The 25,949-nt window shown below is 38.2% G+C and overlaps 1 protein-coding gene across 7 annotated transcripts in view; it reads left to right on the top strand.

Moving 5' to 3' along the window:
* Window positions 1-25,949, top strand: part of NEO1 (neogenin 1) — a 236,349-nt gene that overhangs the window by 177,588 nt on the left and 32,812 nt on the right. For all 7 annotated transcript variants that reach the window (XM_063088928.1, XM_063088925.1, XM_063088927.1 and 4 more), the window contains 8 exons: window positions 3,376-3,530; window positions 7,346-7,494; window positions 7,874-8,012; window positions 11,049-11,098; window positions 12,140-12,287; window positions 15,226-15,336; window positions 16,550-16,744; window positions 25,691-25,786. In XM_063088928.1, the coding sequence (XP_062944998.1) occupies window positions 3,376-3,530; window positions 7,346-7,494; window positions 7,874-8,012; window positions 11,049-11,098; window positions 12,140-12,287; window positions 15,226-15,336; window positions 16,550-16,744; window positions 25,691-25,786 (1,043 nt within the window). The remainder of the gene's footprint in view (window positions 1-3,375; window positions 3,531-7,345; window positions 7,495-7,873; window positions 8,013-11,048; window positions 11,099-12,139; window positions 12,288-15,225; window positions 15,337-16,549; window positions 16,745-25,690; window positions 25,787-25,949) is intronic.

Raw genomic sequence — 25,949 nt, 5'->3', positions numbered from 1 at the left:
GTCACATAAAATAAATAAATAAATAAATAAAATGTTTAATTAATGTATCATGGGTTGGAGTAAGCAGGGATGACTAAAAAATGAAGTTGTTGAGAGAAATATAGAAGTAAAATTGGCAGGGGCAGGCAGACAAGTGCGTGTAAAGGAAGAGGAAATGTGAGGTAAGGGTCCAGTTCCATCTGTGTGTCTGGTGCAAGAAGGATGGGAAGGCAGGAAAGCTAACTTAATTGGCCCAGAGGTTTGGGTAGGTATTAGTGAGAGATTAGGATAAAGTAGAAGTTTGGAGCCAGATGCTGGAATGCCAGTAAGAATTTGGACATAATCATAGAAGAAGGGACCATTTTAGATTCTTGAACAAGTGTGCACTGTGATTTCATTAAACAGTTTGTATAAGCAATACTTAGGGAGTACCACACAGGATTAAAGAGAAAAAGTAAAGTCGGGGAGACTAAGTAGCAGTTATGGTAATTTAGACATGTGGCACTTGATGGCCTGGATGATAATGAGAGCATTGACTTGAAGTGGATAGGATAAATTTGGGAAACATTTAAAGGAAGATTCTTGGAAACTGTAATATTTTTTGTTACTTCATTATTTTAAGTTTATGATTTCTGAATAGAGGCAATGAAGGAATAGTAACTATAATCACAAGACTGTATCCTGACTCCTTGTTTTATAAACAAAATTTATTTAACCTTTCTAAGCTTAAATTTTCTCATCTAAAAAAATGAGGGTAATAAATTTGCTTCATTGACTTATAATTAAAGAATTCAATGTGAGCATGTAGGCCCCTTCCTGCATTTGCAGATTCAACCACCAGGTGGCACTATGTGTCTTCGTCATGAGCTATAATTCTATTGGGTATCCTCGTTGCCCAAGATTCCAAAGTCTCCTTCCTCTTTCAGCTATGAACTTTTTAACCTTAAAAAAACCAAACAAACAAAAAAACTTTAAACAGCAGTACTTTTCTGGTATTAATCATTAAATGGAGACTAGAGAGTAAATTATTCCCATTACTGATAGCATTTTAGAGATGAATGAAGCCTTAGAAATCTGTTAGTCTAGTCCAAGGACTGGCAAAAATTATGGATCATGAGTGGAATCAGAGCTTTTATTTTTATGGCCCAGGAGCTAAGAATTGATTTTACATTTTTAAATGGTTGCATTTAAAAATATTATGTAAATAGCTATATGATATCCTTCATTTTGCCCTTTGGCCTGTATTTATTATCGAGCCCTTTAACAAGAAGTTTGCCCACCCTGTCTTATTCCTACATTCAATGCATAAGGAAAGTGAGGCTCAGAAAGAGTTAGTGATTCACCCACAGTCCCCCAGCAAGCCAGCAGCATTGCCAGAACTAGAATTGGATCTCCCAAGTTCTAGCCCAGCAGTGTAGCTTTCTCTTTTGATTCTTAGCTATCACATTCTAACCTAAGTCCCATGGTAAACCCCACATATTTATGAGAACTGTCCTTTCTAATGTTCCTGGATGTTGTCTTGAAGTCAAGATTTTTTTCTGGACAGAAACTTGATTCTTAGACCTCAGACCAATCTAGTGTCAGAAGCCTTTCCAGGTGCTAGGTTTTTTGTGTTAGGAAATCATATCTATGACTGGTTTTTTTGTTTTTATTGTAATACTTCTACAGAAATTTGTTTTAGGTTTTAGTAACCTTCACTTGTTTCTCCTGTTTTTTTCCCTTTCACGTGGGAACGAACAAAATACATGATATCACCACTATACAAAATTTATACATCAGAAGGCAAATTTTCGTTTCTTCAACATACATTTGTGATGCTGCTTCACTACATGAGCATTCTAAGTGCTTCTGTGGTATTTGAACATGAACAGTCTTTCACTTCAAGTTTAAAGTAAAATAGCCCCCTAACCCCAAATTTTCTTTCTAGGAGGAAACTTCTTTTATGTACAGGGTAAGCAAAAGGTGTGCTGTCTCAGGGAGCTTTTGGTTTAGTGTAAAATCCAATACTTCCTTTTAGACAGTGATCATTTACAATCAGACCAAGGGTCAGAAACCTCAAAGTGTAAGAAATCACTTGCTATCCTCCTCCTAAATACTGTGATTTAGAGGATTAGCCAAAGAGAAAATAGTATTTATAGTATCTCTGAGCAATAATTTTTGTTACCACAATACTCTTTTCCAGTAGACCTAACTGATTATAGATAAATAACGTCTGTAAATATTATGTGGGTACTGTTGGGGTTTTTTTAATTAAAATAAGGTGGCTTAAAGAATTATAGAAACCTGTTGAAAAACACTTCTATCTTTGAAATGCAAATGTTCATATACAATCAAACAAATTGCCAAATGGTCATGTAGACCTAAACAAATTTTAATCAGCAATTTCAGGGCAAATTATCAATATTTTAAAGTAAAGATTTTAAATTCAACATATTAGGTAATTCAGAATAATTTCTTCAACAGAGTAGTTTTGGGCTTTTGTTACTTTTTCAAGATAGATACAGTTCTTTCCTCACATGAATGATAATTCCTAAAGGCCAACTATTTGTCTAAAACAAATTCCTTTGTAGAATTTATTGAAAACTCTTTGTAATGTAATCTGGTTTTTATTATAGTAAGTACAGTAGACTGAGCATAATTGTGGGCCTAAGTTGGACACACAAACCCCTAAGACTAAGCCTGCAAACTACCTTTTTGTACAGATAGCTGCTTTTACGTTTTCATCTCATATACTAGACCATGGGGTTCATCTGTGTTGTTTGTGACTAAGACTTGTCAAACATTTCAGATCAATTTGAAAATCATTCAAAAGGAATATTAGTTTTAAGGAATAAATGATAAAAATCAGTACCAGAATCAGCTTTTTAAAAATAGATTGTATTACATTTAGGGTGCATTTAAATTTTTAATATGTTAGTTTCCAATTTAAAAAGTCATAACCTCTAGCTTTTTTTTTTTTAATTGAGAGTGTCTTATCCAAAATATACACAGCATTCCTTGATATTTCCTGTGAAAATTAGGTCAGACCTATAACCACCTCCTATTGATTTCTCTGAGAATCACTTCTTAAAACTTAATGATTTCTAAAGCATACAAAGTTGATGACCACCTGCCCCTTCCAATGGCAGTAAGAAGAGCCCTGTGTCTTCTCTGAAATATTGTGATTATGGTCAGCTGCATCAGTAACGTTTAAGCAATAATATTAGCAACTTGTCACAAATGTATGACCTTGACCTTTTGCCAGTCTCCATATTCTACTGTGCACTCTGCTAGCCTCCCAATTTCATTTTTTGAGAGTTAATTTGACTTAAATTGTTAGATTTTGATGTGGACTGTACATTCTAGAAATATTTATAATTCATGCTATTTTTTTCCCAAATCCTTCTTTGTCCAAAGGGAACGTGTTGAGAACACCAGTCGCCCAGGAGAGATGCAGGTAACCATTCAAAACCTAATGCCAGCAACTGTGTACATCTTTAAAGTTATGGCTCAAAATAAGCATGGCTCCGGAGAGAGTTCAGCTCCACTACGAGTTGAAACACAGCCTGAGGGTAAGTCTGTCACCTATCTGTTAGCCCCTTCTGGAGGTGGACATATGAAGGTCTACCTTATGTTTAGCTTTGCACACCCTAGGGGAGTAGAAGATAACAGTTTCTTACCTTCAAGGTCCTTATGAATTAGAAACAAAATTAAGTAAGACAGTATAATTCTGCTGATACTTTTCCACATATTTATATTTTACTGATCCTTTAAGATTTAGGTCAGATGCCTTCTAGAATCTTTCCTCTGATCCTATCTAATGTTGTGTCTCCACAATTTTAAGATACATTTTCACTTTCTTCCTTCAGTTATTATGAATACATCTTGCTTATTTTATGGCAAAGACAGAGCCTTTATTATCCTTTTACTTCCCAGAGTCTAATGTTGTGCCTTGCACATGAAGGAGGTATTTAAAAATTGTTGTCACCTCATCTCCCTATCTTTGTACATACCACACTCTTTAAAATCTCTTTGAGGCTTTATTTAGGACCTGCAGTCTTTCATGCTAAATAGTGGTCCTTCTAATTACATTTCTAAGATTTTCTGTGATTGAGATGAGTGTCAGGTTGATTTATATTATAAATGTCTTGTATATCTTAAGTTTTGGTTGTAAACTATAGGCCTGAAATTATAGGAAGGAATCAAATCATAATACTTTTTCCACTTGATGCTTTCTTCTGTACTTTTGTCTTCTTTTAACAGAAGCCACTGTTTTTCCTCAGAGCATTTTCCAGTCTACTTTTACTATTAACTACACTAGTTTTTCTGTGTTAACAAACTTCCAATAATAAAGAGTTTGCTTCAAGTAGGGAGCATGTGAGATACATTTGCGGAAGCTACTGACCAGGGAACTAAAAATATTAAATGAATTTACCAGTGAAAGTATGGAAATAATTCAAGGACTTTACTAGAATAAGTAAAGTCAAGAAGCCATGGAACTTCACTTTCTAATGTTGTAGCAAATCATTTTTATTTATTTTAAGATACTAAGATACTAAGCAAGGTACTGGAGATACAGGATGAACAAGATAGGACTTCTCGCCTTAAGAATGAGCAGTCAAGATAGGAGGCCATTGATCATTTCAGTGATGGAGACTGAGGATTGGGAATCAAACCCAGCCAGGAACAAGGGGGCCATCAGAGAGTCAGGGGGTTGATCTAAGGAAGAATGTGTTCTCGTTAGAGGGGCAGGTGTTGAATTTCACAGTTATGTGTGTTCAGACAAAAGCAGGAATACTCCATTAGGTTACAAGCTCAATTCCATTAGCTTTCATGTGCAGATATCATACATGAGAAATATTGGGATACAGAACATGGAAAAAATACTGTAAAAAAAAAAAAATAGGTAAGTCAAGGCAGGATCCTAGGAAAAAAATGAGACCTGAGGTTGGCCTGAAGCATTTTTAGAGCAAGCATTCTTGGGGAAAAAAGCTGCATGACCCACATCCTAGAAATAGGATCAAACTGCATGTGCAAAGTGAGTTGTGATGAAAATGAGGGAAAAGATCACTGGATTTAATCCAGTGCAAGTCTTCTATCCGGGGTGTGTGAACCTTCTGAAACTACATGAAAACATCTGTCCGCATTTTCCATGGAAAAAATCTGTAGCTTTCATTGTCATTTCAGAGCTTGGGAGTCAAATTGTTGAGAACCACTGGGTTAGGAGGATCATTGTCACATTTAGAGATGAAAGAAAAGCTGGAAGAAGAATAGATGCATCGAGTGCCTGTCATGTGCCAGTCACTGCGTTAGGCAGTCAAGATGTAAAGATGAGCAAGACTTGACTTCTGCCCACAAGGAGCTTACAGTCTGTACCAGAGACAGACAGGTAGACAGATAATAATGTGATGTGCTATCATCATAAGGAAAGTAGGCAGCACAGTCATTTGTTCATACAGTTTTGTTAAAAGAAAGTAGTTAAATGAGAATATAGGTGGAAGGTGCATCAGGTTCTGGTGAGGATATTTTAGGGAAGAAGAGACAATAACATGTTTTGGCAAGAGAGAAGCAGTTAGTCGAGAGAGATTTGCATTTCATCTGGAGGTATTCAGCTTGTGTGGGGGAGGCATAAAAGTTGGAGTCAGCCCTTGGAAAATATTTTACATATTTAGCTTCACTAACTTAAAATTTTTTCTATTTATTATGCCACTGTACAGCTGAAATGAAAGAATTCATTAGCGCCTTTTTAAGGATTATATTTGCCTACACTTAGCCAATGAATATATTGAAAATGATTTCAAGAGAATTTAGGGACTGTTTTGTTTTCCTTCCCCTTTAATAAGTTAGAGGAAAGTTTTCCATAGCAGCAGAAGTGTGACAAATCCCACCTGTCAGGCTGCACAAAATATGCTCTTAACATTAAGTGAATAACGTGATTCATGACTACATAAAGCCAACAACTGTTAGAGTAACCATATTCAAGTTTCTCTACTTTGGTATCAAAACTAATCTTAAGCTCTGGTGCTATTATTCATAAAAGCCAGTTTGTTTTACATTTTGTTAGTTTTTTTTCCCTCCTTCCCAGCTCTTAAATCTAGTGAATGTCTGTTAAAGAAACACTAGTGCCAGAGAAATTATTTTCAAATATAGAATGTCTACCAAAGTGTAGGCATAGGCAATTACCCAGGATTTGTGTGTAAATTGAGACTGGAATCTGTCCGTCAGACAAAAAGAAGATGGTAAAAAGGTAGGTGTATGAGCTGTTGTAGGAGTTAAAGCCATGTGTTAGAATCAAAGTGCTCAACTCCTAACTATCCCATCACTTAGAAAAGGTTCTTAACCTTAAAATTCATCAATAAAGGAGATGATAATAGCATCTATCTCATTTGGTTTGGTGCAAAAACTAAATGAGAAAATACATGTAAAGCTCTTCTTAATGCTTGACTTAATGCCTAACTAAGCATTTAGTAAATGGTAACTATTTTTAAATTGGACTGTTATTCCTTTACCACATCTTATTCCTCTACTGTTTTTCTTCCATGCAAGTTTTCACAGGTCCTTTCTACACACAGCTCTGATCATGTCTTGCTTCTGCTCATAATTGTTCACTCATTGCGTAACATCTGCTAGAGAAAACCCAAAACTCCATAGCAGGACATTAGAGATTCTTCACTATTTTGGTTCATCGTTCTTGTCAACATTATCTCTCCCACATTCATTCTTGGTTTCAACCAAGCTGAACCACATAACCCTGTCTTTGCATACAGTGTCCCTATTGATCCGTTGACTACAATAGTTTTCCTCTTGGTATCTGAGAAAACTATTCATTCTTCTTGACTCCTAGAAGACTTCACCAGTCATCCTTCCCTTCTCTGCCCAACCCCTCCTGAAGCAGAATTGTGTACTTTCTTTCTATTTTCATTACAGCCATTACCTAAATCTATTATGACTTATGACATTATGTAAAACTATTTATATGTCTGACTTCCCTACTAGATTGTGAGTTCTTTGTGGACTGTATCCCTAGCGCCTAGCACAGTGTCTGGCAAAAGAAGGATCTCTTTTTGTAGTGGTTGCTTTTATGTGCTGCATAGTCCCACTGCAAAACTAGGATTTTGTAAAACACCAGTATAGTTCTGCAGTGTATGTTTTTTTCTTATTTTGAATAAATTGGAGATACTACACAGATAATTTCTGGTTTTGATTTGAGTCATAAAAAAGGAAAATGTGTTTATATATTATCCTAAAACCACTTCAATCAAATCAATTATTTCTTAGCTTTTATTGTTTTTAAAATGTGGCCAATATGACAGTATTACCAAGAATGGTTATTGAGGAGTGCAGTAAATTGCATTTATATTTTGCTTTCTTGAAATTTTCTTTCTAGTTCAGCTCCCTGGCCCAGCGCCTAACATCAGAGCATATGCAACTTCACCTACCTCCATCACTGTCACATGGGAAACACCATTGTCTGGCAATGGGGAAATTCAGAATTACAAATTATACTACATGGAAAAAGGGACTGATAAAGAACAGGTATAAAATGAAGCTGTTTTTCAAACTATTGATTACAATAATAGAATTGAAATATATTCCCTAGACTCAGTAGTTGCTTGACTGGAAGTCTGAGGGGAAAAAAAAAAAAGATGTATAGGAAATGAAAAGTTGACAGATTCTGTTTCTTTGTACCAAGGTTTATTCTGTAGTTTTTACCAGTAAGGGTCATTAAACATCAAGCAGTATTTCTAAGTAAATTGTCACTGTTTATGATTAATTTGCTTTCACTGTTAAATAACATTCAGTAAAAGGGATAAAAAACTTTATAATATAGAATATGGAATTTGTATAGTTAATTATTTGGAGCATTTCTTTTGACTTGAGTTGTATACATATACGATGTTTTATTTTATTCAAGGATGTTGATGTTTCAAGTCACTCCTACACCATTAATGGATTGAAAAAATATACAGATTATAGTTTCCGAGTGGTGGCATACAATAAACATGGTCCTGGAGTCTCCACACAAGATGTTGCTGTTCGAACATTGTCAGATGGTGAGTCTTTCTTCCTTTGGTATAAAATACTATGCACAGTGCCCCTAGTGCACCAGGTATAGTAGTAAGATTATATGCTTTGATGTCAAGAAGATTTTCAAATCTCAGTTCTACCCCTTTCTAGTAGTGTGACTTTGGTCAAGTCACTTAACATTTCTGAGCATGTTTCCTTACATGTAAAATGTAGATAATACCAACTTCATTGGGTTGCTGTAAAGATTCAGTGAGAAAGCATAGAATGTGTAGTACCTGGTCCTGAAAGATTTAGTGTTTGTATTTTTAGCAGAGGCTTTTGTGTAAGTAAATACTATTGCTTGTTCATAACACAGACCATTCCACGGCTGTTGGAAGTCTAGCTTTGCTCTGTTTAGCAGTCATATTTGCATACCAAATTGGTCTTTTTAATTTCTCAGTATTTTTTGACAGTTTCGTTTCTCACCTGTGATTGAATTTCTAAACTAAGTTATATACTTATGACAAAGAGTAGGGTTTTTCAAACGACAGCTTGCCAAATAGATTAACTAGGTCAAGACCGGCATTTTAAAAAATATATTTTAAAAATAGAACAGCAAACATCAGAGTTCATTGCACCTAGTAAGGGTATATGAAACTCAGCTAAATCCAGTGTTTTATAAAAATGTGTTTTTTAAAAAAGGTGTGTATATGTGGCCCTTAAGTATATAAACATGTATGCTTTAGAAATTTTAGTTTAACACCCTTAAGCAAATGGTCAAACTTAACATCACCAGTAAAGGAACAGACTGACATCATGTGCCTCCTGATGTGATGAATGGAGAAGGACACAATCTCACTTCTGTTGTGTCCTTGCCAAAAATATTTAACTTGAATCTAATCATGATGAAACAACCAGACATACACAAATTGACAGTAAATTTTTTTTTTTAATTTTTAAACCTGACCTAGGTTCTTAAAATATGTTAGTCTTATGAAAGACAAAAAAAAAAAAAAAAAAAAAAAAAAGGTTGTGGAATCGTTCTAGAATCTAGATTAAAGAAGAGTAAAGATACATATAATAAAATAAAACACATATGATCTTTGTATCCTGGATTTGGAGTTAAAAACAGCCATAAAGGACACTATCTTTTTTAATGTTAGATAAGTACATATAGTATTAGGCAATATTAAACGTTAGATATGTTATTAGGTATATTAAATAATATGTTTGTGTTAAGATTAAATTTTCTGAATGTGATAATTGCATTGAAGTTTTATTGGAGAATGTCCTTGTTCTTAGAAGATTCATGGTGATGCATACTGAAGTGTTCAGGAGTGAAGTATCATGATGGCTACAGCCATCTCTCAGATAATTCAAATTACCATGTAGATAGGTAAATCTGTGTATGTATGCATATATAGTGAGAGAATTAAAACAGATGATATAGAATATTAGTAACTGGTGAAACTAGGAAAAGCATATATAGTGTTCATTGTACTGTTCTTGCTCTTCTTTTCTGTGGCCTTGACATTTTTCAGGGTAAAAAGTTGGGAAAAAGAAACAAACATAAACTATAATTTAGCTAGGCAGCTGCAAAGCCAGTTGGTCAAAATTTGGGGGAAAATTTGAGGGGAAAATGCTTAATGTAGGCTTTTAAATTTACACATGAGCCAAATTTTAACTTCATTAAGTGGATTGGCCTATTGATCACAGTACCTATGGGAACTGAATGTCTTAGCATGGTGGTAAGGGCAGCACTTTGGACTAAGGCAGAGCTTGGTTCTTATGCCAGCTGAAACAAATACTTTGGGCAGGTTAACTGCTCTGAACCTCATCTATAGCTTTCTTATCTATAAAATGAAAATAATAATAGAAACTCCTTTGTGAGATGTTTTAAGGATTAAGTAACTGCCATGTAGTAAGCGTGGAGCAAATCTTAGCTAGGAGGATGATGATTAAGACAGCAGTGACAACTGTGTTGCGTGTCTCTGCAACTAAGTCAGTTCTTAATATGGAGATAATTGGAATCATTCATGTGCTTTTTTCAAAACACAGGTGCTTAGGTTCTACTCCAGACCCTCTGCACCTGAATCTCTGGGATGAGGCTGAGGCACTTTGTGAGGTGCAAGTTAGAACAATGAGCAAGACACATTCTGTCTTCCCAGAAGCTTTAGTACAGTGGGTACTTAGTTATACCTGGTTCACCAAATGTTAGCAAAGGGAAGAGAGAAGTTTCCATGGGTGGATTAGAAGAGAAGGGCTAGAGATAGCGTTTTATGAATGGAGAGAAGTAGACCTCATTAAGGTCTACTTAAGTTTTCTTTGCTTGCTATCATCACTACAAAGGGAGATGTTGGAGGGTGTGTGGGCCATAAACTTTGAGGTACCACTGTATTATGTTCTACTATGTGAGAAACTAAAGTTATGCAACTGTTTGTTTAACCAACAGTCCCAAACTCCTCACATCTGAGTGAGTGTCTCCTGATACAGAGTTGCCTCGGAAAGCCAGATGGTTCACTTTACTGAAGCCTGCATTGCTTAAAAATCTCTTCACTATACTTGGGAACTGCCTTCAAAACCAGTTTAGGAATCCCACAAGAAAGCCAAGCTCACTGATTTATGTACAACTCATTTTGATCCATAATGTCATTACCCAGTTCAGTCACTTGCCATATTCATTAGACTTGCTTCCAGAAAACATGTGGCTCTTCCCCAAGACATGTTGCCAAGAATGTTCAAAAGAATACATTTAAGGTTCAGAATATATCTGAGGTCTAGAAAAGTTTAGAGTCTAGAAGAGTTCAGAGTCACTGTACATTCTTGAAATGAATATCTGATATCCCAAAGGTTCTACCTGACTAAGGTCTCATATGAAAGTGTCTTGTTACAAAAAATGAATCAAACATGACCACACCTCTTCCACATAGTACTGTCAACATGAAGGCATTTGCAGCTGGATTTAGACCTGATTGCCTAATCAGGTTTGAGATGTGCATTTGTGTAAAGTGCAGCCAAGAACTATCATGTGATGGGTGATATGTGGGTGATTAAAAAAAAATTTATTTGTTTTTTCTGTCTAGTTCCCAGTGCTGCTCCCCAGAATCTGTCCTTAGAAGTGAGAAATTCAAAGGTAAAACTTTATAATGCCACTGTTCATTTTTACTGGTATACTTTTGAGCCTCAGAGGGGTTTATAGGGAGAGAGATTCTGCGGGAAAGCATCAAAATAAATGAAAGCCAATATTGTAATAACTATTTGCTTTTAAAAATACTAAACCATATAAATTTGAACTGAAAACAATCATAATCAAGCAGAGAAATAAGACGACATAGATATTACAATGCTTGCCAGTAAAGCTGAGCTTAGAAATAAACACATTAATTCTGTTTAACTTTACTTCCTTTCTCTGATGCCAAAACTCTAAATAAATTACTGTTTTTATGTAAATCATGACATTCCAGATCTTAACCTCTAGAACCTTGGTGGTATAGCAAAAGGAAATAAGTTGTTTATGAATCATGGTCCCTTAGTACTGTGAGATGAGCCTAATGTGAGTCAAAGGCAGTCGTGTCAGATTGGTTGTATCTGCTCAAACTGACCCTCCTTGTCAAGTTCACTGAGCACTTAGGACCATGTGTGTCTCTCAGAGGCCCAGAGCTCCTTCTGGGCTACATAGACAACTCATATATTCAATTCTTTCAAGAAATACTATAGGACTCCTTTTCTTCTTTAAGAAATAGCTAGCTGTTAATTAATGATCCCCTTTTTGAAGAGTTTGAGATAGAAATTGTTTAATTTCAGCTGTTCCACACTGGAGATGGGAAAGAATCTTTATACCTAACAGTAGTTTACTTCCTTATACATGTGCCTCTGACCTTCTTATATGTTCTTTCTGAAACTTCTGCCCAGCCTCTTCATTCTGGCAAAGTACCCAGGAGATCAAGGGTCCAGAGTGTACTGCTCAAATATATAATCTCCCCATTTGATCATTGAGGGTTTTAAAATTAAAAATATTTTTGAATGATTATTAAATAACTTTGTAATCTCTGAGCATCCTGCTGCCTGTTTTTCTTCTCTTTACACAGTGAGATCAGGGTAATAATACATAAAACAGTTAGGACCAAGCTTTTGATATATTTATTCCTTTTCCCTATAATCTTGTTTTTCCCAGAGTATTATGATTCACTGGCAGCCACCTCCTCCAGCTACACAAAATGGGCAGATTACTGGCTACAAGATTCGCTACCGAAAGGCCTCCCGAAAGAGTGATGTCACTGAGATCTTAGTAACCGGGACACAGCTATCTCAGCTAATTGAAGGTAAGGTGCTTTACACATAGAGAAAATTAGGAGATGGTGTCTTTCTCAGTCATTGAATTATGCTAGTCTAATGACTGCTCTGTGCTGTTGACTTTTACAAACAAATTTTAAATGGTTCAAAAAAATTTTAATAGTTCAGTCTACATCTGACTTGATACAAATTAATGGAAAACACTATTATATTAATGGTTTTGCCATCTCTGAGTGGTGAAGTAGTATTTGATTTTTATTTCCTTCCTTGTGTTTTTCTGTGTTCTCCACATTTTCTTTTTTGAATGTATATATTGCTTTCTGGTAATCTGAAATAAGGTGAAACAAAGCTATATAAGCAAAGAAATTACTCCACTCAATCTAGTTGATAACAGGTCTACAAAATGACTTTTATAACACGGACACCACTTGTGTATGTCTCACCTTGAAACAGTATTTGTGAATAGCTGCAGCAGTGCAATAATCACGCTTGCTACTGTGAACACTATAAAATTTTAGAAAGTTCTATCAGGAATAGCTCCTTTTGTATAGTTTTCCCTTTACGTACGATAGAATAAGTGGCATACCTGGTAAAAATGGACCCAAATGCATATCTAATACAGATTCATCCTATAGACCACAGAGAATTGATCTCTTTCTTCCTCAAGTAGAGGAGGTAGAGTTGGCTGAGCAAGGGTAAGGTTCCTTTGCAGGGGGAGCTTGGGAGGCAGATTAAGTGCATTTTGCCCTGTGGATGTTGGTACTATGCTTACAAAGAGTAAAGACAGATGTCCCTAAACTATACTTATTCTATAGGGATTTTCATAGATGCTTAATATGGCTGTAGAATTGACTATGGTATGAGCAGAACTCATCCTGCTCACTCCTTTATTGTTTAGCAGTGCCTAGACTCTGTCCCCCTAAGCTACGTGTGCTTCAGCTTTAGCACTTACCTCTGTCCTAGGAGTAAACTCACATGTGCTGTGCTGGTCAGTATACTGCCTCAGCTGCAATGGCTTTGGTTTGTCACTCAACAGAGCCCATCTATGTTTTGCAAACAGATGAATTGAGTATATTTACGTTTATGCCCAACAGGTGTGAATTTTCTGTAGCTCTGACAGTGCAGTAGCAGTGTTACTGGGCAGCAGATCCAGGTTCTTGGTCCATGAAAGAAAAATCTTTCATAGGACCAGCAAAAGAAAAGAAGAGAGGGACAGAAAAACCAAATATAATAAGGCTTTATTACCAAGGGAAGGTAGGTGCCATAGAAGTGCGCAGGCATCTCTGTCAGAGAGCAACGCATGAACCCCCAACCTTCTCCCATTCTGTCCTAGGTCCCTGCTCCTGATGGCCATCCTCTGCCCCTCCTGTTCTGCCTAATGTATCTGTGCTGGCCAATCCAGACTGAATATTTATGAGCAGCTTCCCTGGGGCAGGTCCCAAATTTAATCTCAGGACAAAAGCTCTGACTCAGATGATTTTTGCTAGGAAACCCAAAAGCAGAGTAGGTAGGAGAGAACTACAAGAATTGGAGATACTATCGAGATCCTGTGCTGAACAGTAAATTATATGATTAAGTTTTAGCCAGAAGAAATTGCTGTTATTGCACTTTACATATTTTTCCATATCTTTATATTATGTATCATGTGCCTTAGTTTTAGTATGTAAACTTGTAGGCTACTTAGAAGGAAAAGAACTCTTAGCCTCTTTACACATACCTCTCTCTTGCTTGTTCCCTCTCGTGTGTTCTAACTCTCCCCAAAGGGCAGGGAATGATAATCTGATTGGTTGGATTCTTTCAGGAATCTTAGTTGAGCCACGTTTGCTAGTAGTACAGGTTTGTTGTCTGTTTACGGTTACAAACATGTGTGCAGCCCACTCCAGCGCTTTCTGGTTCAGTGTGTGCAGAAACGAGACTGGAATATAAACTGACTTGGGCCCAGCCATTCTGCTCCTCCTTTGGTCTTGCTCCTTGCTTTCTTGTGGGCAAACAGATTCAGGATGGGCCTGGGAAGAATAGAAGCTACCATCTCTCCTCCTACACCATGTGACAGAATTGGTTAACTGAGCCAGGGCTTGTATTGTGTCCTGACCAAGTTATTCACATTCTTAATATCTCTCTCTTTGGTTGGAATTTCTGTACTATGCTGCTCACCAAAGATCCCAATATTTGGATATGGAGAGTTAGGATAATTTTCATAAACCTTGCAAGACCTACCATAGTATCTGGTATTTAAGTGCTCTAAAAATGTCTGCATGAATATCTGAATAACTGACCATATTAACTCTCCCTGCTTTGTAGGGTAGACCTTTATATGTGAATTCTGTTGCCTTTGATACATTGGTAAATCATGTACTATGTTAGCTGGTAGTAAATTTAAAAAGTTGCATAATAGAAAGGTTTGGGTTGTTTTCCTCTTTCACTTACTCTATATATGTATGGGCAATTGGTTGTTGAGAAATAGATTTCCAGGCCATATTTGGTGTTAGAATTTTTCTGCTGTGGTTATGGGGTAGCTCAGAGAGCAGAAATAACCTAATAGTTACATCTTTAAATTCTTTTCTGGGTTTTAGTGTCTTTTGAGACCAACTGACTTTGTTCCTTTGTTATAATTCTTTTATTATCCTTAGCCTCTTTTGGCTTTAGCTTTATTTGTAACAAATTGAAGGGATTGCATTAAATGATCTCTAAGGTCCCTTGAAGCTCTTAAATAAAATCTGTAATCTCCTGGGAGCATTAGTCATTTCTGTTTTCCTCTTGGATTGTATGGGCTTTAGCCTTTAGTTTAGAAATGGGAGCTACTCTTCCGTATTTATGTTTTGCTTGTTCTGAATTAACTTTAACTGAAACTTTATCAAGCTATGTACTGAGTTGGTGGATGAGATATTTGCTTTAATGAGAGATTATTAATCTTGTTTTTCTGAAGCTTTTATTTCAGCTTGTCTTTTTTTGTCATTTGGGTCTTAGGTCTTGATCGGGGGACTGAATATAATTTCCGAGTGGCTGCTCTAACAATCAATGGTACAGGCCCAGCAACTGACTGGCTGTCTGCTGAAACTTTTGAAAGTGACTTAGATGGTAAGAACAACAATTGGCAAGATTAGTACATAATAGGTACTACCTGTAGTCAAATGAATCAAACTGGGAAGCGACAGACTTCCGGTGTTTATGGCTTAACTCTCTCAACTTGAGTGAATTGTACTGCTGTCATTCCTATAATGCAGCAAAGCTCCTGGAATGGATTTCTTGCAGTGGCTTTTAGAGAACTGTCCCTTTAAGCAGAACCAGAACAAATGAAAATGTACAGATGCTGTTGGTCAGGTTTTTAACCAAGGCCATTAAGTGGATGGGTGATCTAAAATTTAAGGTTGAGCCACATAAATTGTGCCTTTATTTCAGTGACAGTTTGCCTTTTCCCCTAGTCCTAGATATCTTGCCCATTTTCTCGCCTGTTTATTCAGTGAGTAACTTGATATGGGTGTGTGTAGATTTATCAGTGACAGGTGCTGGACTTTGGAGACAGAAGACCTGGGTTCTTATTCTAAGTCTCAGTTTACTAATTTGTTTTTTTTTTTTTTGTCTTTTTCGTGACCGGCACTCAGCCAGTGAGTGCACCGGCCATTCCTATGTAGGATCCGAACCCGCGGCGGGAGCGTCGCCGCAGCTCCCAGTGCCACACTCTCCCAAGTGCGCCACGGGCTCAGCCCTCAGTTTACTAATTTTTAAATTAATATAGTAACTTATACCTTGAAATAAAGTGTGTGAAGAATACTGTAAACTGCCACTATTTTAAGTCTCTTACTCTCCCACCAATTGAATCAATTTGTTAATGTAAAATTTCATGTTTCTGACTTGGGAGAGTAAATTATTGGTACTGTTGCTATAATGTGATGCTTGATCACCTGTTGACAACAGGCTTCTAACTGCTTGCTGTTTTGCCTTTCTCATTCCACCTGGTAGATTTGGGAATGAGATGTGGGACCAAAAGGGATGGGCATTTATCAAAAAGCAATTTATTTGTTTTTCTGTATTGGGCTGAGGATCTTGGGTATCATTGTCTTCCCTTCCAAATTAATATTACAGTGTCTTGTATTTAAGACTTGTTTGGGTTTTATTTTTTTCTTAGAATGAAGTATTTCACTATGCATATAGGTTTTCTTTAAACTCTTAGGCACAGTGTGAAAAATTTAGTCCCAGATAGTTTGGCAGGAGGCTGAACACCATTCCCCAAAATGATTAAATATTCTAAGGGAAAATGGATCTCATCTTGCTTTTCGACTTTCTTTCCCAGAAACTCGTGTTCCTGAAGTGCCTAGCTCTCTTCATGTCCGCCCACTTGTCACTAGCATCGTAGTAAGCTGGACTCCTCCAGAGAATCAGAACATTGTGGTCAGAGGTTACGCCATTGGTTATGGCATTGGCAGCCCTCATGCCCAGACCATCAAAGTGGACTATAAACAGCGCTATTACACCATCGAAAATCTGGGTATGTTTCCTAAGTAGAGGAAGTAATTGCACGTGTGATTTCTTTTTAACTTTTTATTGTGTAATAATATTATTTTTACAGAAGAATTACAAAAATAGCACAAAGACCTCCTATATATTCTTCACCCAGATTATCCAAAGGTTAACATTTACCACATTTGCTTTATTATTCTCTGTCTTCTTATCTGTACATGTTTTCCTCTGACCATTTGAGCATAAGTTACAGACTTGATGCCTCTTCACTTATTCATACTATAATGAGCAGTTTTTAAAAATGACATTTTTTTTAACATAACCAGTTGTCAAAATCAAAAAATTAACATTGAGATAGTATCTGTAGACATATTTTGCCAGTTTTCTCACTAATGTTCTTTCTAACAAAAGAAAGACATGTTTTCTGGCCCAGGATCACATTTTGTACTCAGTTATCACGTCTCATTAATTTTCTATGATATGGGACACTTCCTCAGTTTTTCCTTGAGTTTCATGACTGACATTTTTGAAACATACAGTCCTTTTATATTTTGTAAAATGCCCCTCAATTTAGACTTGTCTTATATTTCCTCGTTACATTCAGGTTATGCATTTTTGAAAGGAATAGCGTAGAAGTGTTGGTTTCTTATCAGTGTCTCAGATAAAGAGGCACATGATAGCCTACTGCTAATGATATGAACTGTAATCTGTTGGTTAAAATGTATCTGCCACATTTCCCCACTATCAAGTTATTGTTTTTTCCTTCATAATTAGTAAGAACCTTGTGGAGAAGTACCTTCAGTCTTTTTAAGTTTCCTCTTTCTCATCAAATTTTCACTCACTAGTTTTAGCATCTCTTTTTTAAAAAAAAAAATGTATTTATTATTATTATTTTACATTCTAAGATGTTGTTGCAGAGCGGTTGAGAGGAAGGGGAGTGGGGAAGGAGGAGGAGGATACAGTGGGAGGAAGGGGGGGATGTGGTTGAGGCCCTTGCCACCCCTGTCATTCCAGAAGGGGAGCCCAGGGGGCTTCCAGCAGCAGCTCAGTTGTTGCTTGGCTAGATGTGGTCTTTAGGGGGTAATGGCTGAGGCCCTCGGCCCCCCACTGCCCTGGCTCGGGGGCTGGGGCGCTTCCAGCAGTGGCCTGGTGGTCGTCACTGGGCTGGATGCGGACATCAGGGGGGTGTGGCTGAGGCCCTCAGCCTTCCCCCCATGGAGGCTTCCGGTCCTTCTAGATTTTTGGGGTGTTCTTTGATGGTGATATACTTTTACTGGTTAATATCAGAATTTTGTCTCCGAATCTGTGGATTTTTTGTTTTTCTTTCAGTTCTGTGTTGGATTATTTACTGTTCCCACCACTTAAACTCTGCACTGTAACTAATTTTTTGTCCTTTACCTCTAAAATGGGGGAACTTTTGTGAGAACTAGCATTTGAGCCTTGTGGTTGAGCTAAATTGCTGCTTTGCTGCTGATTCTCTGGGGAAGGCTTTTTGTGCAGCTCAGGTTTTAATTGTTTACCTTGTTAGCACTTCCAGGTCTTGTAAGATCCGTTACACCTAGGTTGTGTGGATATTCTGGTCAGGGCCTGTGTCTTTTCAGCAAACTGCACCCCCTGCAGTTCTGTATTCCTGACCAGTCTCCATTGAGTGTGCCTGTGTGTGGAGGGCAGATCAGCTGTCCATGCTATGCCCCATTGTTCCCTCAGTGGGCCTGTCTCCCCCACTGCCCATGCTCCAAAAACTTCCCATGGGATGGGCCATGTGCTGGTCCCTTGCAGTGACTCACCAGCCTCTGAGTGGCTCTTTTGTTCAGTTGTCTGTGGTCCCTTGTTCCTGTGTGGGTCCATGGGATCCTGTGAGTGGTCTTGCTGGCCTGGGGGTCTGTTAGTGGTCTTGCAACTTCATACAAAGGGCGCACCTGCAGCTTTTGCCAGCTCTTGCTCCGTGTGCTCAGCAGGGCCAGCCTTGAAATGGCCAGGGCTCAAAACGTCTTTTTTTTCTCTCATTGTGACTTCTGCCTTCATGAGCTCCGTAGGTCTCTGTTCCTCTTCCCTGAGCTCTAGCAATCCAGCTTGGCAGTTCATTGCTTTTTAATAGTCGTAAATTGGTTGATTGTGGGAAAGAGTGACACCGAGGACCGTCTGTTCCGCCATCTTGATCAGAAGTCAGTCTCAGGGTCACTACTTTGAAGGTCATGCCCTTCCCACGTCCTTACCAAATGTTATCTGGGAGTGTTTCTTTTTCTTTCTTTCTTCCTTTTTAAATTTTTATTGAATCATAGTTGATTATATATATTTTGGGGGTTCAATGTTGACATATGCTAGTAATATTGATTTGATCAGCATATATATTGTTATAAATCGTACTTATTCTTTATGTCCCTTGTCCAATCTTTCCCTATCCCCCTCTTCCTTCCCCCTCCCCCGTCTAATTACCCTAGATTTCTTCTCTCCTTCCCTCTCCCCTGTCTAATTACCCTAGATTTCTTCTCTCCTTCTGAAAGAGTAATGGTTACTCTGTTGATTTGTTGCTTAGATGATCTGTCCAATGCTGAAAGGTGTGTTCAGGTCCCCCAATATTATCGTACAGCAGATACTTCTTCTGTCAGTCTGGAATGAGCTTTGTGGAGAGAGACATCCTCTTCTTTTCTTTGGTCTCCGCTGGTGACTTTCCTTGTGTCAATACCCTCCAATGGCTGGCAAACCATCTGCATGGTGGTTGTGGTGTTTAGCAGCTTTTGCGGCAGCCGTGGTTATTGTGGTGGCTGTGGTGGGCCACCCACATGGAGGTGATGTTTTTGGCATGCTCCTTACCTAGTTGGTGGTGGCAACAGTGGTGTGCCTGGTTGTTGGAGGGGGTCCAGTCCCAGATCCATGCCTCAGGACCTCAGGCAGGCCCTGTGGTGCTGGTGGCGTGCCTGGTTGTCCCCCATTTCTAGCTTGGTAGCCCAGGGTACTTCCAGTCCTTCTAGGTGTTATAGGTGTTCTTTGGTGAAATGAGACTTTTTCTAGTTAATATCAAACTTTGTCTCTGGTTGTGGGTACTGTTTTTTCTTTCAGTTCTGTGTTGTATTATTTGCTGTTCCCACCACTTAAACTCTGCACTGGAACTAATTTGTTGTCCTTTGCTTACTTCTAAAGTGGGGTAACTTCCTGTGGGGACCAGTACTTGAGCTCTGTGGTTAAGCTAAATTGCTGCTTTGCTGTTGATTCCCTGGGGAAAGCTTTTTGTGCAGCTCAAGTTTTAATGGTTGACTTTATAGGACTTCTGGGTTTAGTGAAATCCAATGTGCCTGGGTTGTGTAGAAACACTGGTCTGGGCCTGAGTCTTTTCATCAAACTGTACCCAATGCAATTCTATATTCCTGACCAGTCTCCTCTGAGTGGCCCTATGCTGATTGCGGGGCAGATCAGCTGTCCTTGCTGTGTCCCAGTGTTCTCCTGCTGGGCCCATATCCCCTACCACCCGTGCTGCAAACACTTCCCATGGGACGGGCTATATTTGCAATGACTCACCAGCCTCTGAGTGGCTCCTTCTTTCAGTTTTGGCTCCTTGCTCCTATGTGGGTCCACAGGAACCCTATTAGAGGTCTTGCTGGCTTGGGGGCCACCAAGGCCCTCTTCTCCCCTGCTGCCTCCATGCAACTTCATCAGAAGGGTACAGCTCTGGCTTTTGCTGGCTCCTGCTCCTGCTCTGTGTGCTCAGCAGCTCCAGCCTGGAAGCAGCCAGGGCTTGAAATGGTTGGAGAGGTTTTTTCTTTCTCTCATTGTGGCTTCTTTGGCCTTCATGCACTCCATAGGTCTCTCCTCCTCTTCTTCTGAGTTCTAGTGGCCCCAGCCTGGCTGTTGTTGCTTTTTAATAGTTGTAAATTAGTTGATTTGTGGGAGAGAGAGTTGCTGGGGACTGTCTATCCCACCATCTTGACCAGAAGTCAGCATCTCTAATTAACAGTTATTACTATGGTGTTTTCCCAACTGTGACTTTCCAATTCCATATTTCTCCTAAGTTTATTAGCATTCTATAATAAGGAAGAACTTTCTTTTGCCTCCATAGAGAGAGAAGTGGCAAGTAGGTGTATCTTTATAACTGGTTCCTGTGTCCATTTGACATCTCCCATCTTTCTTTGAGAACTTTCTTCATTTTTGACACAGTAGTAAGATGTTCTGGGCTTATCTGGTATTTTTCTAGCCTCAGCCTTGGCATCAGCCATTTCTCCAAAGGACCCTGGTTTCTTTTATGAAAAATGATATTTAGAATCATTATCTGAGCACTATACGTGCATACTGTTACTGAGGTAGAAAATTATGAGGAATATACAAAAGGGCTACTAAAACTATTAGTGAGTTTAGCAAGGTCACAAGATACAAAGTCAGTATACAGAAACAGTTGTATTTCCATATACTAACAGTAAGCAGTTGGACATTGGAATTAAAATAATGCCACTTACAGCAGGATTAAAAAATATGAAGTAGTTAGGAATAGGCTTGCAAAATATGTGCAAGGTCTGTGCACTAAAAACTAGAAAATCATTGCTGAGACAAATTTAAAAAGACTTAAATGGAGATACCATGATGGGAAGCCACCATATTATTAAGATGTGACAGTTCTTTCCAGTGCAATAACAAGTAAAATCCCAGTAGGCTTTTCTTGTGGAAATTGATAGGCTGATGCTAAGTTTATATGAAAAGCAAAAGAACTAGAATAGACAAAAAATTTTTTTAAAAAGCTAGAGGACCTACACTACCTAATTTCATGACTTCTTATAAAGCTATAGTAATTGAGACGTTGTGGTATTGGTGTAAAGGTAGATGTTAATAGATCAGTGGAACTGCAGAGTCCAGAAATGGATTCATATGTGTATCACCAAATGATTTTTGACATAGGTACTAAGATAGTTCAGTGGGGAGAACATTTTCTTTTTAACAGAAGGTGTGGGAATAATTGGATATCCATGTGAGAAAGAAAAAGAACCTTAACCTTATTTTACACCATATGTAAAAACAGACCTAAATGCAAGAGCCACAACTATAACACTTGTAGAAGAAAAGACAGGGAAAAATCTTCATGATCTTGGGATAGGCAAGGACCTCTTAGGGTAAAAGAAAGCACAGATCATAAAATTTAAAAATTGATAAATTGAACTTCATCAAAATTTAAAACTTCTACTTTTTGAAAAACACCAATAAAATGAAAAGGTGAGCCATAGACTTGGAGAGAATACCCGTCATTCAAATATCTGAGTTTGCATCCAGAATATATAAAACTTTTACAACTCAGTAATAAGATGACACAATAAAAGGTGGGTGGAAGATTTGGACAGACACTACACCAAAAAAGAGATATGAGTGGGCAATAAGCACATGAAAAGATGCTTAGCACCATTAATTATAAGAGAAATGCAAATTAAAACAACAGTGGAATACTACTACACACCCACTAGAACTGCTAAAATTTAATAAACTGACAATACCACATATCAACAAGGATGCAGAACTGGACCTCTTCATCCTTGCTGCTAGGAACGTCTGATGGTACAACTACTTTGGAAAACAATTTGGACGTTTCTTATAAAGTTAACCATACAACCCAGTAATCCCCCTCAGATATTTAATCAAGAGAAATAAAAACACATGTCTCCATAAAGATTTGTACACAAATATGTCATAGTAGCTTTATTTACAATTAAATTTTCATCAACAGGTAAGTGGTAAATAGTGCTATATCCATGTAATAGAGTACCACTCTGCAATTAAAAGAAATAGGCTATTGATACACACAACAAAAACGAGTGTCACAGACATTATGCTGAGCAAAAGAGGTCAAACACAAGAGTGTACACACTGTGTTATTACATTTTTATAAATTACAAAATAGAACTTATCTATAATGACGAAGCAACATCAGTGGTTACCTGGAGCCAGGGGTGGTAGGATCTGACAGGAGCACAGGGAAACTCTCTTACACTACCTAGAGTGTTGGAAATGTTCTACATCTTGATTTTCGTGTTGATTACCTAGGTATATACATTTGTTAAAACTCAACAAAATGTACATTTCAATGGGTATGTTTTATTGTATACTAATTATACTTCAGTTGATTTGAAAAACAAAAGAATTTGAGAAATATTAATATTTTATAATACAGAATAATTGATTTTGGTAGGTATAATTACTTTTCCAAATTGTATTATTATTATAGATCTTCCTTTGACATACTTGTTTTTTTAATTCAGACTCTGTCCTGACCAAATTTTTATTCAAATCATTCCTTTGTAAACATCTTTCCTAAGAATAACTAAAAGGGCCTAACAAATGAGTTACCTTCATCCTTTCTGGTAGAAAATATGCGGCAATTTAAATCTTTATTGAAAAATAAAGTAGCCTTTCTCTTTTTCCTTCCAAGAAGAAACAACACAGCTAACCTAGGAAGTGCTTACCCATGTGAAGATCTTATAAGGCAATTGTTGGAGAGCAAAAGGAAAGCTTTGCTGGTAGGATAAAAATATCCCTCTGGTGACCAGCCTCCTACTGTTTCCTTTATGAAACTACTGAGATGAAAATCCTTTGCAATGTAGGCAGGACGTGGTTCTTGACGATCAGGTGCTTTCAGTCTAACAGGAGAACAAAAGTAAAACACAAGAAACAATGGAGTGAGTTGAAGAGAAGTGTGTTTAGAGAAGGGTGATCTAGCAACGCACTGTAGAGCAGTCAGGGGAGAAGGGTAACCTGGGCTTGAAAGATTGAAGCAGAGTACTGTTTGAATACAGAAATGAAAAGGAGCACTGCATGTGCTGAAGAGAGCAAGCAGGTGGACTTTATTAGAAAAGAGAGTGCCTATTGAGAAGTAGCAAAAAAAAAAATAATAATTTGATGTAAAGTAAGATAAGCTTGAGCTATATTTATCAACCTAGATAGATCTAAGATGCATATAATGTTGAGTAAAAGAAGCAAGTCAAAAGTGAAGTACCTTTAGGAATTCATCTGTTCATCAAACTGGGCCTCTCTTCTGAGCTTCAGATCCATATAAGCATCTGCCTGCTGGATACCTGCCCTTGGATATATCCCGTATTCCATCTGGTCCAGAATTAAAGTTAGTACGTTCTCCCCCAAACCCGTCAATCAATCAGCAAATATTTAATGAACACCTACAATGTTCAGTTACTGTGCTAGAGATAGAGCAGAGAATCAGGCAGACATGGTTGCCATCATTCGAAATAATATAATTTCAAAATTAAAATTAAAAATTTTTTTAGTTCACAGTGCTGAGGAAGAGAAATGGGGTGTTACATGCTATGTAACTAGGGAGGCAAATCCAGTGTGGGATGAGCCCTTTCAGATGACTGGGCTTGTCTAGGTAAAGAGCAAGGGTGGGATGTGTCTCCAGCATAGGGAACAGCAGCACCTATGAAGATCCACTGGTAGGAGAACTGAACTGAGAGGCGGCCAGTAATGATAGAGCACAGAGAACAGGCAGAGTGGTGAGACACAAGTGGGTAGAATCAACAAGACTTGATGTTTTGCCTAGAGGGGATAAGAGAAAGGGAGGCCTTGGTGACTCCCAGGTTTCTGGCTTCAGCAGCAGGGTTGGTAGTAGTGCCATTTACTAAACTAGGGAACATTGGAGCAGGTCTGATGTGGGGAGAGAGGGAAGAATGAAGAGAGAAAGATTGGAGACATCTAAGAGGAGATGGCAAATAGACAGTTGAACATAGAGGTCTGGTGCTCAGAAGGAAGGTCTGGGCTAGAGCTAGGTATTTGCAGTTGATGGCACATGCATGCAAATCAGAGCTAAGGAATTAAATGAAAGAGCACGGGGAGAGTGTGCAGAGTGGGAATAGAAGAAGATGGCCTAGAATCAAGCCTTGAGAATGTATGTCATGGTTGCCAATCTCTGTCCCCAATCTCAGTGAATGACATTACCATCTACTGTATGGCTCAAACCACTTTTTCCTTGCCAGTCAGGTAGTAAGTTTTATTCTACTCGTTGTCAATTCTGACACAGAAGACGAGGTGCCTCTATATATTGCCCATTAGAATCTAGAGAGTGGGTGAGCCACCAAGCAAAGCAGCTGTTTTAAGCTTTTGAAGTAACACAGGCCACACGAGCTGTGGCCACTTTGGCAAACTGTTCAACTTTGACGAAAGTGAGTGAAATAGGTAAAACCCTTTCCCTGGAACACTTCGGTGGAACCCAAGACTTCATTTCCAGTACTGTACTTTTGAAGAACCCATACTAAACTTTGCCTGGATCAGGAATTCTAATCAGAATTAGAATCTTCCTGATTTACCTCAGCTAGTAAGAAAGTGAATTCCATTCCACCTAATGCCCCCTCTTTTCTCCGAGTCTAATTAGCAGCATTTTGCATGATCACCTAGAGGGGGTGTTTCTCTGTCTTACATTGCAGCATCACCTCTGAGCCAATTAAATCCTGGGCCGTATCTTATCAAACCAAGAAGTCCGCCTGATGGCTAGATGAGGTTTGACTGTTCCTGGATTTGGAGGCAGGCCCCTGGAGAGTTAAGGGCATTCAGCACTTACCAAGTTTCACTTTTATCTTGGCTGTTCCAATTCCAATTGCTGTCCTTTTTCAAGGAAGGAACGGGTTTTGTTTGATTCCAAGCTCCACCTATAGGCTTCCAACACGTGAAAATCCTACTTACTCATTCTCATCCAAGCCCTACACCGTACAATGAAGACCACTAAACCATAGTAGAGGCCAGGAGAGGATTCAGGTATAGTCAGCTTCTGCCCCGAGACTAAATCCAGCAATTGATCTTGTCCAGCTGTTCTGTACTGTGTGTGTGTCCATCTCCACATCTCCCCACACCCTAAAATAATCCCACGTAAAAAAATTTTTGAAGTCTTCTTTCTTGAATTCTTCTGCAGTTAAGATCATGCACAGTCGCCCTTAAATTTTTAAAATTCTGTAATGAGAATTTTTTGAAAAGTCTTTTTACTTGTTTCTCTCTTCAGATCCCAGCTCTCACTATGTGATTACCCTGAAAGCATTTAACAACGTGGGTGAAGGCATCCCCTTGTATGAGAGTGCTGTGACCAGGCCTCACACAGGTAAGGTATTGTGTCTATATCTGGCCTTCAGTACTTTTTCCAGCAGCTTACACAGAACATACGCATGAGGCCTGCCTCATAGGTATCAGTAGAAGGAGAAGGGTTTAGACTACAAATGGGGAAATGAGCTTTCAACATGTAAAGTTCTATTCATTCCTGTTTT

This window comes from Cynocephalus volans, chromosome 3, assembly GCF_027409185.1.
Source record: "Cynocephalus volans isolate mCynVol1 chromosome 3, mCynVol1.pri, whole genome shotgun sequence".
Lineage (NCBI taxonomy): Eukaryota > Metazoa > Chordata > Mammalia > Dermoptera > Cynocephalidae > Cynocephalus > Cynocephalus volans.
Note: the sequence above shows the minus strand (reverse complement) of the source record. Positions and strands in the feature narration are given on the sequence as shown.